Source organism: Nelusetta ayraudi, unplaced genomic scaffold, assembly GCF_046127955.1.
Source record: "Nelusetta ayraudi isolate G7.1 ecotype Tasmania unplaced genomic scaffold, CSIRO-AGI_Nayr_v1 ptg000009l, whole genome shotgun sequence".
In the NCBI taxonomy this organism is placed as follows: domain Eukaryota; kingdom Metazoa; phylum Chordata; class Actinopteri; order Tetraodontiformes; family Monacanthidae; genus Nelusetta; species Nelusetta ayraudi.
In genome coordinates this window covers 889,187-905,029 of record NW_027466059.1, presented here as the reverse complement: position 1 = coordinate 905,029, position 15,843 = coordinate 889,187, and the positions used below count along the sequence as shown (strand labels likewise).

The window sequence follows — 15,843 nt, the reverse complement described above, 5'->3', positions numbered from 1 at the left end:
TTATTATTATTATTATAATTATTATTATTATTATTATTATTATTATTTGTTGTTGTTGTTGTTGGTTACTAGTTCCATTGTGCCCTTTCAAGTCTGTTTCCATGGGGACACCCAGCCTTTTTTCTCTTTCAAAGGTTTAAAATGTGTTTTTATTCCTGCACAATGGTTAAATCCAATAGTTGGGACTCCAATAACAAATTATTCCAGCAGAATTCAAGGGAGCCAATGATTTTTTATTTTTTATTTTTTTAAACTGCTTTTGATTTGTTGTCTGGAAAAATTTAATCTAATCTCAATACAGATAATCCGATGATGGCAGCACAAAATTCAAGCAGTTCTGGGCAAAGCCATTAAAAATTACTGGTCTGTCAAAATGAAAATAAAATTATTTCAAAGTATTAATTTAAGCGTCATTAAATGATCAATATTTTCTGATATTTTTTTGTAGGAAAATATTTGATTTGGCGTTTTTTATTGCACACGTGGATCTGGCTGTCCACTGGAAAGCGTTAAGTAAATGGGGGCGAAGACTAAAAATGGTGGTAGAATTTTGTGTTCTGCAATTGTTTTTTGAAGATCCCCAGTTCCACGAGTCCATTTGAATGACTTAACTGGCGCTGGTGGTGGTCCAAAAGCCTTAAAGGGATTATGCACATGAGAGATGTGCACGTCCTGAACGCATTGAATCTAAACATGAGTCATTTTGATGAGTCACCAGTCATGATTGCTATTCTCCATGAACTCCTTCAGCAACTGGGTCCTGTTGCTCTGGGAGTGGGTGGAGTTTGTGTCAACATGTGAAGCAGTAATTTCTACACTCTCTGGGGGATTGACTCATTGACTCAGACAACTCACATTAACTCAAGTCAGTTAAAAATAATTTAATTTCTCATCACAAATGCACATCGTTCATATCATATTAAAAACATTTTTTTTTAGTGCTTATAGGCATAGGGCTGCACAATATATCGCAAAGTTATCGATATCGGAATATCAACATGTGCGATAGACATGCGCTAGCTGTAAAAAAAATAAAAATAAAATAACTTTAAAAATAAAATAAAATTGAGCCTTACTGCGGTAGATGCCCGCCACCAAGTACTGTAACTGCTTTTGGTTGAGTTCGCAAACCACGCGGAAAGAGCGAGGCTCGCGCAGTCACGGTGGAAGCGACAGAGACATGCGAGGAAGATGTGGGAGAAGAGGAACTGAAGCGCGATACAACACCGGTGTCATGTCCGTGCTGTTCCTCAATTGAACGTGTTGCCTCACCGAACAGCTGCAAATGTGCTTCGCCACCGCCAGCGGACCCGTCAGAAATTCACAAACATGCGCGACATATTACTGGCGGTCTCACCGTGGTAGTTCACACCTACGACAGCGAATATGCTCTCGTACGTGAGCAGTGAGCACGACGTGCTAGTGACCTACAAACATTGGTATACGGAGATTTTCGTTGAGCCAGATTTTATTTCACCCGAATAAGCAACTCGGTAAAACAGCTATCAGCTGTCTACCTCTGTGAGCTACCGAGACTCACAGCTAGCGTGGCTTGCTAGTGAATTGCTGCTTCTTTCAGTGTCGGCTTCCACACAGTTTTCTTCTTATTTATTTATTTTTTTCCCCTATTCAGCCTCGTCGCCTTTTGTTTCGATACTGGGTACCAAGTGAACCTTTTTGCTTTTACTTCTAAGAATTCTACTACAATCAGGTGTTTCTCCACAAAAAAAACAACACACATTTATTTTCACTTTTCTAACTGCTCTTTTCTCTCTCTCTCCTCTTTGCGTTGCAGGTTGCACGTGTGGGCGGCCAAGAAGAAGGAAGCCTTGACGGCTGCGTGCCTGGCTTTCAGGTCAAGCGTTACCAGTTACCGGACAGCGGACCTTTCCAGAGGGGTCAGGCGCTTCTACAAGGTCAGGAAACAAATGCAGGGGAGGGAAACACAAGAACATTTGCACAGTGCTGAAACAAAATGTAAAAATCAAATATTTAGTATTCTGCTTTGGCTCTCACTGTTGTTAAAGTTCTGTCACACACACACACACACACACACACACACACACACACTCGAGAGCAAAAAGAAGTAAAACCAAAAAATAAAACAGCAAACACATTGACCTTTGCAAGTTTGTGCGCATCATTTGCAAAAGTTTGTTTGGCTGGAGGGCCGAGCAACATTTTGACTCCCCGCTGGGTCGCGGTGATGGAATGTTTACATATATGCATGTGCAGAATACACAGATGTCTGTGTAGGCTGTGTTGCCCCAACCACCACTGCCCCCTGCTCTGTCTGCCGTAATTCGCTTATAAATAGTAGGTAGAATGGTAAAAAAAAAAAACAACAACATAATTTTGTGTCTGCAAATGAATAATTCTGCTTGATTGGATAACATTTACAAAAAAGAAAAAAGGATAAGTCTCCCTTTTATTTTGTCTCTCCCCTGAAGCAGCTTCTTCACATTTAGCTGCGGTTGTGTGTGTGTGTGTGTGTGTGTGTGCACGTGCACATGTATTTTTCACGTCTACGCATCACAACTGTTGCGCTAAAGCTTTTCAGTCCGAGCTCCAGTTTACCATCCTCCAGCAAAACCGGGTCCCAGGTTGGAGACTGTGATATCAGCAGTAACAAACAATAATAATAATGATAATAATAATAATAATAATAATAATAATGCCTTAAAGATTGGAGTTGAGTTGAGTTGAGTGGATGGGAAGGTTGCTGAGTCCACTGCTGGTCTCGTCCATCCTCGAGCCTCATCTCCCCTTCAGTTACCACATCCCGTCGCCCCCCCCGCTGCAGAACCCCGGAGCGCCTCGGCTCCAAATTGCCTCCGCAGTTCGCTGGCAGAGTCTCGGCCCTGTGGGACTCTCCGGCAACGGCTGCACGCGGACGAGTCTGCAGAACTCAGCAATAATGTCTGCCGGCTGTTGCTGCCCGCCTCTCCGGGGGGCGCCGGTTATGGCCGCGGGCACGTCTCGAGTTTGACGAGGCGGCGTCGCCTCGCGGCGTCGCCCCTGTGAGGTTCGGCAGGCTTCAGGAACTGGAGCGAAGCAGCCAGTCAGGCGCTGTTCGTCTTCATGTGGCCGTGTTTGGACGCATGTTGTCAATATGGAAAACCTGAAGGGGGCAGGACACTCAACGTTGAAATTGGGGAGGTGGTGGAGAAAGTAGTCAATAGCTGCTTTTCCATTGCAGTTTTTTTTGCAAAATAAAAGCAATATTTCTCAAATTTCGACAACGTGCAATTGAGGTTGGCAGGTGTTTCCATTGAATGCTGTGAAGCGCATAAGCCGTAATTCTCGTAAAATCTCGTCCCGCGAGACCCCGCTGTTAGTCGGGTGGAGGTACAAAAATGTGCTTTTTGGAGTAAAATTCAAAATATAACCATTCTCCCTGTCAAGAATGGTTGTGATATTTTTCTCTTGTATTACTTGTAAAAAAGAATATTCCGTCTCCTCCTCTGTCCAAACACAACGTGCCATTTTCACTTGAAGTGAACCGGTCACGTGACCCCGTACGTCACGTCCGGAGACGCGTCATTGCGAAAAAGGTGTTTCCGTGACACTTTTGCGATATACGTCTCCATGGATGCGTCTGAAAAACCACCTCACGAGAGCGTCAAAAACCTTTTTAGCCAGATTTGAAAGGTTTTTCGAAGTTTAGGCGGTTCCATGACCATTTTTTTATTGCGATGTTTACGTTCTGAGCAATTCTAGGGCTGATGGAAACGCAGCTACTGACAAGTGACAAACTTCTTTTCCAAAAATGTGGATGACGCAAAACGGGCACGTCCATGTGCTTGTATGTTCACTATCGCCTCGGACAGAAGTTTTTGTTTAGTTTCTGCATTTCTTATTTTTAGCCTCCACCTGACTAAAGCTCAGTGCTGAATGATGTTGTTATTTAAATGTCTATTTATTTAAATAGTCTACGAATTTCAGACTTAAGAAAAAAAAATCCATCTTTTCTCTCTCTCTTAGTGAAATCAGACCTATGTGTCACCGTCCATGTCTCACGCGGTGACTCATGACGCCCCTGAAGCTGAGGACCTTTTTTATTATTTTTTTTCACTAATTCATTTGCTCAATAATTTATTTGCGGCCCCTGCCCGCCCCGCTCGCCCACGACTTGTTGACTTATTTGCGCAGTCTGATGAAACACAATGGAAATATGTAAATTACAAAAAAAAGAAGGAATAATTCATGGTTTGTTAATGCAGTCTGTAATTTATTTGTGGGACTTGTTTTCATTCCCCCCTCATTATTCACCCCCCCCCCCCGCCACACTTTTTTTTTGGTTGGTCGGTGGTGGTGGTGGTGGTGGTGGAGGAGGGGCTGATTTCATCATTGCGCCACATCGCCGTGCACATTAGGACGCTGCACTGGCAGAATTCCATTACCGGCTTCAGTGGCACTCGCATGATGTGCTCGGCGGATGTGCGACAGGTGAACGTGGAGCGTCACGCAGCACTTTTGAAGTTCCTCCGGATTCTTGCAAGCGACGTTTCTGCACACGGGCTCCTCTCTCCTGTGCATATTTGTATATCTGTTTATATTTTTACAAGTGCTAATCATTTGCAGTGTTGCCAACTGGGCGACTTTCTCGCTAAATCTGGCGACTTTCCAACTCCCCATGGCCACTCTCTTTGCCAAAAGCGACTAGCGACAAAAATCTAGCGACTTTTCCTGATGTTATTGGAGACTTTTCTGGTATTTTGGAGACTGACATGAATCGTTCTTCTGCAGTTCCTGGTCTCAGCGTACCGCAGGTGCTGCAGTGAGCCCCTCCCCTGGCAGCCTTGGGCAGCTGCAGTCAGATATATATATAGATATATATTACTAGGTTTCTTTTATATCTCTAATGCTAACCTCCAATAGTGGACTTTCAAAGTCTCTACTTCCTGTCCGCCTGCCGTGTTGACAACTTGCCATTATGACAAAGTTGGCAGGTGTTAATCATCAATCTAAATGATGTACTATAAATGACTACGAGGCAATTCATTTTTTTCTTCGGTGACCGATGGTGTCGCATGTAGCGCTGCTAGCGCACTCGATGGGAAATCAGCAAGGTTACGCAAGAGAAGAAGAGACGTTGCAGGGACCAATCAAAAGAGTTTGGGGGCATTGTTATCCCAAAAACCTCCCAGGGTGAAAGAAGAAAAAAAAAAAAAAAAAAAAAAAAAAAAAAAAAAATATATATATATATATATATATATATATATATATATATATATATATATATATATATATATATATATATATAAGAATATACCAAACACGCTAAAATTGAATAAAGTAAAACGGTAACAAGAGGGTATGCTTGTTGTGATGATGTAACAGACTTTAACACAGCCCACCGTGCCCTCTGTCTTGCCTTCTGGGAGGCTCGGTGGTGCGTGCAGCAGGAGACATTCGTCGGTTCTGCTTTGGCTTCCCCGCGCTGGGACCACGGTGTGGTCCTATTACCTTGAATATGATCCTGTCAGCAGGAACACCCCCCGCCGTGGGAGGGACGGTCCCGACATAGCTACGGACGGAAGCACAGGCACTCTGCACTTAAACGCGAACTCCCACCGAGGGGAGGCATTGGTATGAGGATGCTTATTGAATTGAAAAAAGAAAGGAAAACAAAATGAGAACGAGATGGAACATTAGTGGGAGCATGCTTGCTTGCGTATTGTGTCTTTTTTTTATAACTGCGCTGTCTATAATCGCATTGGGTTTGGTTGTTTTTCCTCTCTCTCTCGGTCGTTTCAAGTGTCTTAAAGGTTCAAAGCAGCCCCACAAATGCGGCGTCTCAGCAGGAGAACGAGCAGAATGGCTCATAAACACAAAGGCCGTGATTAAAAAAAAATAGAGAAAGAAAATAAACCAGTCATGGAAGAAAATGAAGCATCGGAGGCGACTTCTGTTATCGCCGTGATGATGATAATTCTTATGGAAATGACTCCTGAGTGGAAGACGGCAGAATCAAAAGAAATTGTGACAGCATTTGAGCCTCTGTGTTAAATTTAACTGTTTTTACAAAGTAGTGCGATCGAGCGCTAATAGGTTTATTTATAGTAATGGCACGTCAAGGGTTCACTCGGGGATCTTTTTTACTCCCCCCCCCCGGCCCCCCGTTAAAACTCGAGCAAATGGTCCCGACGTGATTCCTTCACAGCGCCAGAGGCTGCAGCCGGACATTCACGACACATGCAGATTTATGTAAATTGCGCTCAGCCCGGTGACACCTGCCGCAGACCTCGCTGTGTAATTACCAGCGGAGGGGCGGTCTGCTAGCCAGAGATACCTGTTAGCGCAGACCCGGGTTCAAGGACGTCCATTTCGACTAATGGCCACATTTGAGTCTGACCAAAAGAAAGTGCACACTTTGCTAAATTCACTTTGCTGCAGGTTTCTCCGGTTTCCCTCCTGGCTCCGGCTGCTTGTGGCGGTTTGCAGTTGACGCTCTGGGTGGATGGCGGTGCAGCGGGTGGCTGTGGTCCTGTTGGCTGAGCTGTTTCTGCCTGTGTCTTCGTGGCTGTTCTCCAGTTTCCGCAGTTGAAAGACCAAACACATCAGTTAAACTGGCAAATTTCAATTGTTCGAATGTTAGTGTGTGTATGGTTGTGTGTCTCTCTGCGTTGGTACTGTAACTGCTCAGACAGCTGGGGTAGGAACCAGCAACGCCTACAATAGAAGTGGAATGTTTTTAGTAGTAGCGCACGACTGAATGCTGGTGTTGTCAAGGTTTGGAGTAATTAAATGTACAATAAACACTTTGGTCAGATCCAAAGACACAACCTCTGACTGAAGAACAAGGTGTCTCTCTTGGTTTCCTGATTATGTCTCACCTTTGATCCAGCAGGACCGAAAAAGCCTTTTGCACCGTGATTGCAAGATGAATCTTCTTCAGGTAACAGGAAACTAAATTAAGTCTCCTCCAACTCGTTAGCGTTGGAGAATGAGAACCGTCGCGTGGCGAGTGATGATATTTGCAAAATCAAAACAGTAACTCCCTGCAAAAAACTGCCCAAGATATAAATCTTGTCTTTAAATTCCGAAAGGTTTCAGTGTTAAGTGATAGATTGGAGCCGGCTGAAGGGTAGAAGGTGATAGATTTCTTGAAATGTTAGACATTTAACCTTGCACCAGTGCGAAACTTACTGCTCAGTTCAAAATCCTTTATGATAGGTGGCAAAATTACATTTGGAAAAAAATTGAAGGCTGAAGAGCAAATTATAGGAGCTGTCTTTTTACCAAGCCGATGAGTTCATTCGCGTCTGATAGGATTTTTGACCCGTTGCCGGGAAACTGAATTTCTTTGGAATAATGAATCCTGAAATAAATTGACCCCATTAAACGTGAAAACCAAACCCAACTCAATTGCTCTCTACCTGCCAGCTGAAGACAAATGACGCAAACTCGCAGGCGATCATGAAGCTTCTTCTTTGGGACCTCCGAGTGGGAGTCGTTTCAAAGTGGCCTTCGTCTGGCCCGGCCAATCACGCGACGCCAAACAGCCTCCCCCAGGCGGCTTGAAGCAGGGTTGCATCAGCAACAGAGCGGGCAGCCAACGACAGATTCTCTGTGCCCTCCCCCCCAAAAAAATCCCTCCCCCCAAAAAAAGTTATTTCGGCTGACTTCTGGGCTTTGGCGCAGCTGACAACTGTGCCGAGAAATACAGCGGGAGCGGACGTATCGATTGCAAGATGGCGCTGTAGCTCACCGTCGTTTTGCAAGCTGGTTCTTTCCTTACCTGCCGACGGCAGTCAGACACGCCATAAAGCTGATGTAGTTTCCTGTCCCCGACGCGGCGTGACCTCAGGATTAATGGAACGTCATAATGTCGGCATCGCAGCCACGTTCACGCACCGCTGATGGCGTCATTATTATTTGTCGCGTGGGCTTTTTTTTTTTTTTTTACTGGATACGGACGGCGCGCAAAACCTGAGGGGTGTGTGTGTGTGTGTGTGTGTGTGTGTGTGTGTGTGTGTGTGTGTGTGTGTGTGTGTGTGTGTGTGTGTGTGTGTGTGTGTGTGTGTGTGTGTGTGTGTGTGTGTGTGCGCGCATTTCTTTTTTGACGGCGCTGACAGCCAATGAAATATTGGGAAGAAAATGACTAAAGCCACCTTATCTGTGCCCTGCAGAGCGCCGAGGTTTTCTCACATCCCGCCACTAAACATGATTACCCCCCAAACCCAGGTAGCCTTTAGCGCTCTCTAATCACAAACATCCCATAATTAAGCCTTTCTTAAGACTCCAGTCATGAAAGAGGGGGGGGGGGGGGGAGAGAAAAGAAAAGCACCTGCGGGGGAAGTAGGGTCTCCCCTGGCTCGACGTCGGCAGCGTTAAGATTTCCGCTTCATGTTCCCCAGCATGTGGACGCCGAGCCCCACACTTCCTGTCTGGCACCGTGCCTGAGGTGTATTAGCAGCAATGAGCTCAAAAAGAATTCCACGCCTGCGGTTCTTGTCTCCCGCTTGTATTTCCCACCCACTTTATCTTCCAGGCAATTTACAAGTGCTCGAGCGCCGATAAAGCGCACGCTAGTTGTGAATAAATTGGGAGAAAAAAAAAAAAAAAAAAAAAGTGCGCCGGGCTCCCCGGGTTCGTCTTTATTTCTGCAGCTCTGCTTCCACCTGAGCTGAGCCTTCTTTCGCGTCCCCTGTCCCTCCTGATCAAAAGCACGCGGCAATGTCGTCCCCAGGAAAATATCTTGTTTCCCACCATATGGCCTCATGGGTCCCTATAATCATCTGCCGCATGAAAAAAGCATTTTTTTTTTCAACTTTTTTTTTGCTGGAATATAGGTTACTCCCTGGCTAGGTAATATTCTGTTTGCCTTGGGTGCTGGTTTAGTATCACTTATTAGCCTCAGCCCACTTTTTGCGCTGTTTGTATGCAAGGCGGATGAACCAGCATGTTCAAATGCCATGAATACATAATAAATATTAGGATCCCAGCTCCTGGTGACTGCATCTTATTTGTGCAGGTGCCTGTGATGTTTATTTAGCAGCGCAGAAACGGCAAGGATTTTTAAATCTTAGGCTAGTGAGAGTGCCGCAGCTGGGTGGGTGTAGCGCTGGCTAGCACATGCACCTCAATTTGAGCAACAGGGATGAAGTAAGCACAGCGGATGATACACATGTTCTCACCTTTGCCTGTGTACTAGAGGGGAGCTGTGATGTATTAGTGCAGTTAGTCAGCCACACCACTAGGGGGGGCGGGGGGGGGGGTGTGCTAAGGGTATGTGTACACCTTGGTGAATAAACAAATCAGTGTGGAACTACACCTGGATGTGGTCGGTTGTCTATCTGGAACCTAGCTAAGCATCGTGATGCTACCATAGGAAATAATATTTCCTCAGTAATGTGAGAAGGCATTACAGGAGCGGTGGGTTTAGATGTGCAGAGTTGACTTCATGAGTTTTAACCGTTCGTTAAGTTCATGCTTGTTACACTTACAGATACATGGTAGTTTGTAGGAGTCGTGTTTGTTTGGCTGCTGCACCGCCTGGCCGAGGCTGCCTCTGCAAAAGGTGTTTGTTTTTTTTGGAATGAGGGCCGCTCTTGCCACATCGCGTCCTGTTTAGTTATCCCGCTAGCGAAGACAGTTTTGATCCCAGTCAACTGAGATGAGTGAACATATGGTGTTTATGTACAAAAGCAAAAACAAGATACTCAAAAGAGAGAAAAAAAAATACTGAACTCAACCGGTGAACTAAAGTCCATGGAAACGCAGTCAGCATCACCTTCAAGGAATGTTCCCCCAGACTTTTAAGTGGCAGCCTGACTCCAGAGGGACTAACTGGCTCCTGTCAAGGAGGAAACTCTGTATTTTTGATAAGATGTAATAATGAAGTAATGAAGGTACCAGACAGACAACGTGGCCATGAAACTAACTAACTAATCATTATTTCACGCCTCACTTCAAACTGAAGTTGCACGTTTCCAAGGATGAAATTCTCCTTATTGCACAGGTTTGCAATAAAGAGATTTTGCACAAGTGATGATGCTGCATTTGTGTGAGGCTGTACAGTTTGCAGTACGTTTAAAAAAAAAAAAAATCACTTTAGCCAAAGCGACACTGCCGCAAAAGATGAACCACCAAAAAAAAAAAATACCCCTTGGCTAGGCGGGGTTATAGACTAGGTTTATAGCTAGTCCGCAATAAGTTGTTGGTCTGCTTCCACAACAGACTGGAAATCCTGATTGAATTTGTTCTCTTGGCGGCGTATTAATCAAGCCTGTAACCAGAATCACCAGGAGCCGAAACTTGTGTCCGGTTTATTTTTAATTTAGCCATAAATCAAGGTGCGCCTTTGACAAATGACTGTAATTACAAGGAGGGCCGTTTCAGAGTATTGGTCCACACGTGTGCACGTGTGTGTCTGTTGCTACATACAACAGGGTTTGTCCGGTCCAACTTGCAGTCCAAACACAACAAGGTTCACCAGTGACGACCAGCGCGATTACGGGGTAACACTAAGATAAAAGCAAATCCCCGCTTTGATTGGTTGCGGTGTGGCGGTGAGGGGAGAGCACAAAGTAAGGAAGAGCAGGGACGGGGGGGGGACGGGGAGAAAGACGGCGTTGGAGACGAGGCTGAAGTGGCGGCAAATCCTTTAATGGAGGAATGGCGACTCGTCGGTGACAAAAGGAAAATGCCGCGAGGCTCTCAGACGATAACAAACAGCTGCTTCTGCCGTAAGCCGTCCTGCGTCCGACTCTGAGGAGGAGAGCAGAGATTTTTTTAATGGCACGTTCGGCTAATTTTAAATGACACAACCAGCGCGTGACCAATAAATGAATCCAAAAAGCGTCTTTGAGGGGGCAAGATGGGTTAATAAAAGCCTCGTCCGAGTTAACTAGATGTGTTTTACATAGACTGCATTGGCATTTATTTTACCACTGACAGTGCCACACGTGCCTGCAATTGTGCAATCCGACAGTTTCCTTTAGCAGACCCTTTTACCCAATGCAACGTACAAGAGAAACCATCAGGTGGACGCGATGAGGTTCTGCTTTAGAGACGCTCGGACGAAATGGCTCGGCTTCCTACGCCGTGAACGGACACGGCCGGCCGCGCCACCGCCCGTCTGTCCTCTGCTTCCCTTTCTGCCGGGTCCGCTCCCCCAAGGACCACCGAGGTGTCCTTCCTCCGCTCACTCCAGACCCACTCGGCGGCCGGGAGATTTGCATTTGCAAATTGAAGCATGTCTGCGTTCCGCGCCCGACTCGGGAGTGTCTCCCACTTCGGCGGCTCCTGGAAACCGGGGGGGGCGGGGGCGGCGGGGCGGCGGGAGTGGCATGTTTAATTCAGCGCCTTCGCTAAAAGAGTGTTCATCAATTAGTAACACGATGCTTTTAATTGCAGCCTCGGAAAGGCTTCAGGGAGCCGCTCTTGGCAAGCAGCTCTCAAGTGTCAGGATTAATATTCCATTATTCCGAGCGGGCGTCGACGCATCTCCGTCCTGCGACGGAGCGAAACAATCCGAGGCTGCCGGTCCATCAGAGACGTTTAATGCCGCTGGCAACCTGATGGCGTCTTTGCTCTTAGTAGGCATCAGTCCCGACTTGGAGGCTGCGTTGATGGTAGTTTTACCGTCAGTTTAAGGTGGATGTTCAAGGTCACCGCTACGTATTGTATGAAGATCGTGACGTTTCAACACAGACGCACTCAAAACCTCCAAATGACAAATGTTTGGAGCTAAATGCCGAACGCTGTTGAGCTTAATTATTTACACTTTGGAAATAAACACTTGGTCTATTTCTGAAACTCAGCTCAGTGGGTGACTCTCTACATCCGAAAAAAATAAAATAAAACATTAATATGCTCGGGTAGAATTCAGCAGTTTGACTTCGCAAAGAGTTGGGTTTGTGTCTGGAGCTGTTTGAGCTCTTTCCAGGTCCGTTGTGTAAAATGTTTGAGGAAGCCCAGTATTCAGGGAAGCCTGCCTGACAGTGCGTTCCCTTTAGGGCTTCCATAAAAATGGTGGCGCAAGATTGCAGCTAACGAGGAGCAAGATCCTTGCTCTATATATATTCTTATATATATATATATATATATATATATATATATATATATATACATATATATATATATATATATATATATATATATATATATATATATATATATATATATATACAGCAAGCCACATTTTACACACTGGACCTTTAAGCACACACGGCACATCGCATGCTCGTCATCCTTACTCCACCGTCCACTGGCCTCCAATCAGGCAGCAGCGCGGCTCCCGTCCTGCTCTGCTGATGAATGACGCATGCGGGCGGACGTTTCTCAATCAAGACCTTGCGCCGCTAACAGCCACTCATGCTGTTTTCTCTCATGGCCGTTGAGCCAATGAGACGGCGAACAAAACAAATAGACAATCAAAAAAAAAGAAAAAAGAAAGTGAATTTTAACTGTTGTGCACGGAGCTCAGGTGTCATTTCATCGTCGACATTCCATCACATTCAAACGATGATCAACCAGCAAAGACTCGCACACAAGCTGGATAAGTGGGATTTTTCCTCGTAGTGTCAAGTAGAAATACTAGATTATAGATGAAAAAAAGGAATTGTTTATTATGAAATGCATTTTTTCTTGAATAAACTAATGGCCCCTATGAATCTAGCGAAGACATGCTTTGAGATAGATATTTTTAAAATGCTTTAACTAATGATCAGTTCTAATGTAAATATTATTCAAAAATATGATTAAACTGTGCAAAGCAGAGGGAAATTCATTTTTCCTGCCGAATTATATAAAGAAATAAACCGGTGCACGTTTGTGCTGTTTTGTTATTGTCAACCTCGGTGTGTGTGTGCATGTGTGTGTCCGCGCGCGCTCTATTCCCTTCTCCCGTCTCTCGACTTAAAGACTCCGACGCTGGTTTTATTGGTAGTCGGCGGCAAACAAGCCACCTGTTTATCTCCTCCCTCTGCCGGCACAAACAAAGCGTCTGTCTGCCGCCTCATTATTTTATAGCCCCCTTCCACGCTCACCTCGCACATTTCATCTCCCCGCACCGCGGAAAGTAATAATCTAATTAGTGGGGAGTTCTGTCCTAGTTTACAACAGAGGGGTAGCCTCTTTTTCGTGATGTTTCGGTGTACCTGCGCCTCCGCGATAAGAACCGCAGACGGCGCACGCCATTCAAACTCAGAGCAGCTGTCAAGCGCTCTTTACGTGTTTCATACTCCAAAAGGTAAAACTAGACCAACTATTACTGGGCCTTAATACTCTGCGGCGTCCCTGCGCAAATTGCTAAATCGGAAGCCTCTTGCTCAACGTTGAAGAAAGAAAAGTCTCGGTTTGACCGAACATCCGCCCGTTTCTCAAGATGGTTTCCAGGAGGGGCGAACAACCGCCAGCACGTCTGCTTCTCTTCAAATGTCACTCTCGCCCAACAAAAACTTAAAGGTTCCTCTGTGATTACAAGCCGACCCTTTGAGGCGTTTTATTTTCCCTCCCTCGTCTTCCCGACTCTGGATCTGTGCGTCAAACTGTTTTCGCGGGAGGAGGTGGTGGGCGGAGGAAGAAACAAAAAAAAAAACAAAAAAAAACAACTGGAAGGCTTCCCAGAGGAAATGGTGCATCAGAAAAAGAGTTTTCCCACGAGGGTTTACGCTTCCCCTCATCTCCATCCCGATCGCAGCCCGCTCTCTCTTATCTGTCTGCATTGCAAAAAGTCACGTCAAAAAAGAAAAAGAGACAGACAGAGAGAGAGAGAGGGAGAGAGAAGGAGAAAGAGAGAGAGGGGAGAGAGAAATGAAACAAACCTTAAAACATCTTTTCGGGAATGGGGTTTTGAAACTGCTGCTTTCAATTGTGTGATTTCATTTGATTCATTTCCCGCCAGGTCTGCCTATTGAATCAAGTCTGGAACACCGTTTAGTGACAGCTTTCCAAAAACTCGCTTCTAAAAGCCCATAAGAGCTGAGATGAAAATGAACCCATGTCTGGAATATATGGAATCCACCACGAGTGCAAATTGAATTGAGTTTAATCGGAATCTTGGAGCTTTTTCTCCCTCAGTCCGCTGCAGACCTTCGCCCATCAGACGAGCTCATGAGCTGCGAGCGCTGCCTACATTAGGAAATAATGATGGCTGCTGTCATGCTGCTGAATTACTCTGTGTCAAAAGTTTTTCCCTTAATAGGCGCGCTCTACTTTTTTCCCCCCAATGTTTGGCTCTTGGCTCCGAGCCCGGCCCAGCTCCTCATGAGTGGCCGGGAAAAGTGCTGACTTACTTGGCTGGAGCCTCGGGGGCTCAACCTGGGTGTTACGGCCTTCCTGAAAGTCTATCGATCCGCCTGAACGCTTGAATGCGCAGCTGGGCGCCTGCGAATTGCTGGGTGTTGGCGCTGCGTGCGAAATTGTGCTTGCTCACAGATTGCGCGCCAGCGAGTTTGATTGACAGGTGAAGGCGCTGCTGCTGTTGGCAGAAAGTCTGCGGGATTTGCTCCCCCCAAGCCCCACCACCACCACCACCGCCACTCTGCCTGTTAATTAGATTGGCCAATTTCCTCCACCTGTACCGGTCAGAGTAAAGTTTCGGAGGGAGTCATGAAGTGAAAAAAATATAAAAAGAAAATAGCACACACACACACACACACACACGCACGCTCACACACATTATGCTACAGGTGCACTGGGCCGACACGATGCCTAGGGAGCACATGTGCTTGTAGACGCAAATATATGCATAATCACATGTCTAATCTGGGTGCCATCTGGCATCTCATCTCATTTTTGTGCATCCGTCCTTACAGAGGCACTGGCGCACTCACAGAAGATGCAAATTGCAAGTTTGGAGGACTCGCATCCAAAACACTTAAGGCCCCGACCCCGAGCTCCTACTGTCTCCACTTTGAGCCTCAGAAATCACTGTTCGAGTCAAAACAAGTCTGGCGGAATCTTAAAGTCTCAGGCCCTATGGTGGCAGCGCGCAAAGTGCAGCGGATATTGAAGGTGAAGCAAAGTGTGTTGACTTGGCAACACATCACGACACAATACAAATATAGATAGATAGATGGAAAAAAAAATAGATAGATAGATAAGTACTTTATTCAGTTTCTTAGCTGCACAATCATTCGTCAGCAAATCAGTTCATGAAATAGTGCATTTAGAGTAAAATAATAAATACGCCTCCAGATTTATAACTCTCTCTCTCTCAGCAGATGCCAGGCTCAGGTAACCTACATGTACAGAAGGTGCTGTGCAGTCATGTTTAGACCAGAAAAAAACAAACAAAAAACTGCTCATAGTCATTTCAACTAAAAACAAAAATAGAGGATCTGCTTCGTGTACGTGCCACAGATTTCAATTTACAATTTGTCACAACGAAATGCCTCCTCCAAGTCGCGGCCTTTCAATGGCAGGCGTGCACCTGCAAGCACACAACCTGATGAGACTTCCACTGTTCAGACACTGAAACCAAACGCAGGCCTAGATTGTCCAGGCATTCTGTCATGATACTTTTAATTAAAGCCTCCGCTTCTTTCATGCACCTCTTCCTGGGTCGCTCCCACGGTCCGCTGCCCTGCCTTCACCGAGTGAGAGAAGCCATTCCGGACGTGGTTCCTCTCCACACCTTGTCAAGACCTGGAGTCCTGCCTGTGCCTGCTGTGTTTGTGAGGCCGTACATGTATTATTTATTTTTCTTTGCAGCAGACCATCGCAAACTGACTCAACAAGTGTGCAAATTGCTTACATCTGCTAAACTTGCTGGGTGTGTTTCCGCAGAGTAGTACTATCAGTAGTACTCATATTTACAAAATACAGATTTAATAATAATAATAATAATAATAATGATAATAATAGAAAATAATAGGGCCGAGTACACGT

At 45.5% G+C, this 15,843-nt stretch overlaps 1 protein-coding gene across 1 annotated transcript in view; it reads left to right on the top strand.

The window, feature by feature from the left end:
• cdh13 (cadherin 13, H-cadherin (heart)) overlaps positions 1–15,843 on the top strand; it is a 278,759-nt gene that overhangs the window by 80,513 nt on the left and 182,403 nt on the right. Inside the window, exon 2 of the mRNA XM_076019216.1 lies at positions 1,796–1,916. Within this exon, the coding sequence (XP_075875331.1) occupies positions 1,796–1,916 (121 nt within the window). The remainder of the gene's footprint in view (positions 1–1,795; positions 1,917–15,843) is intronic.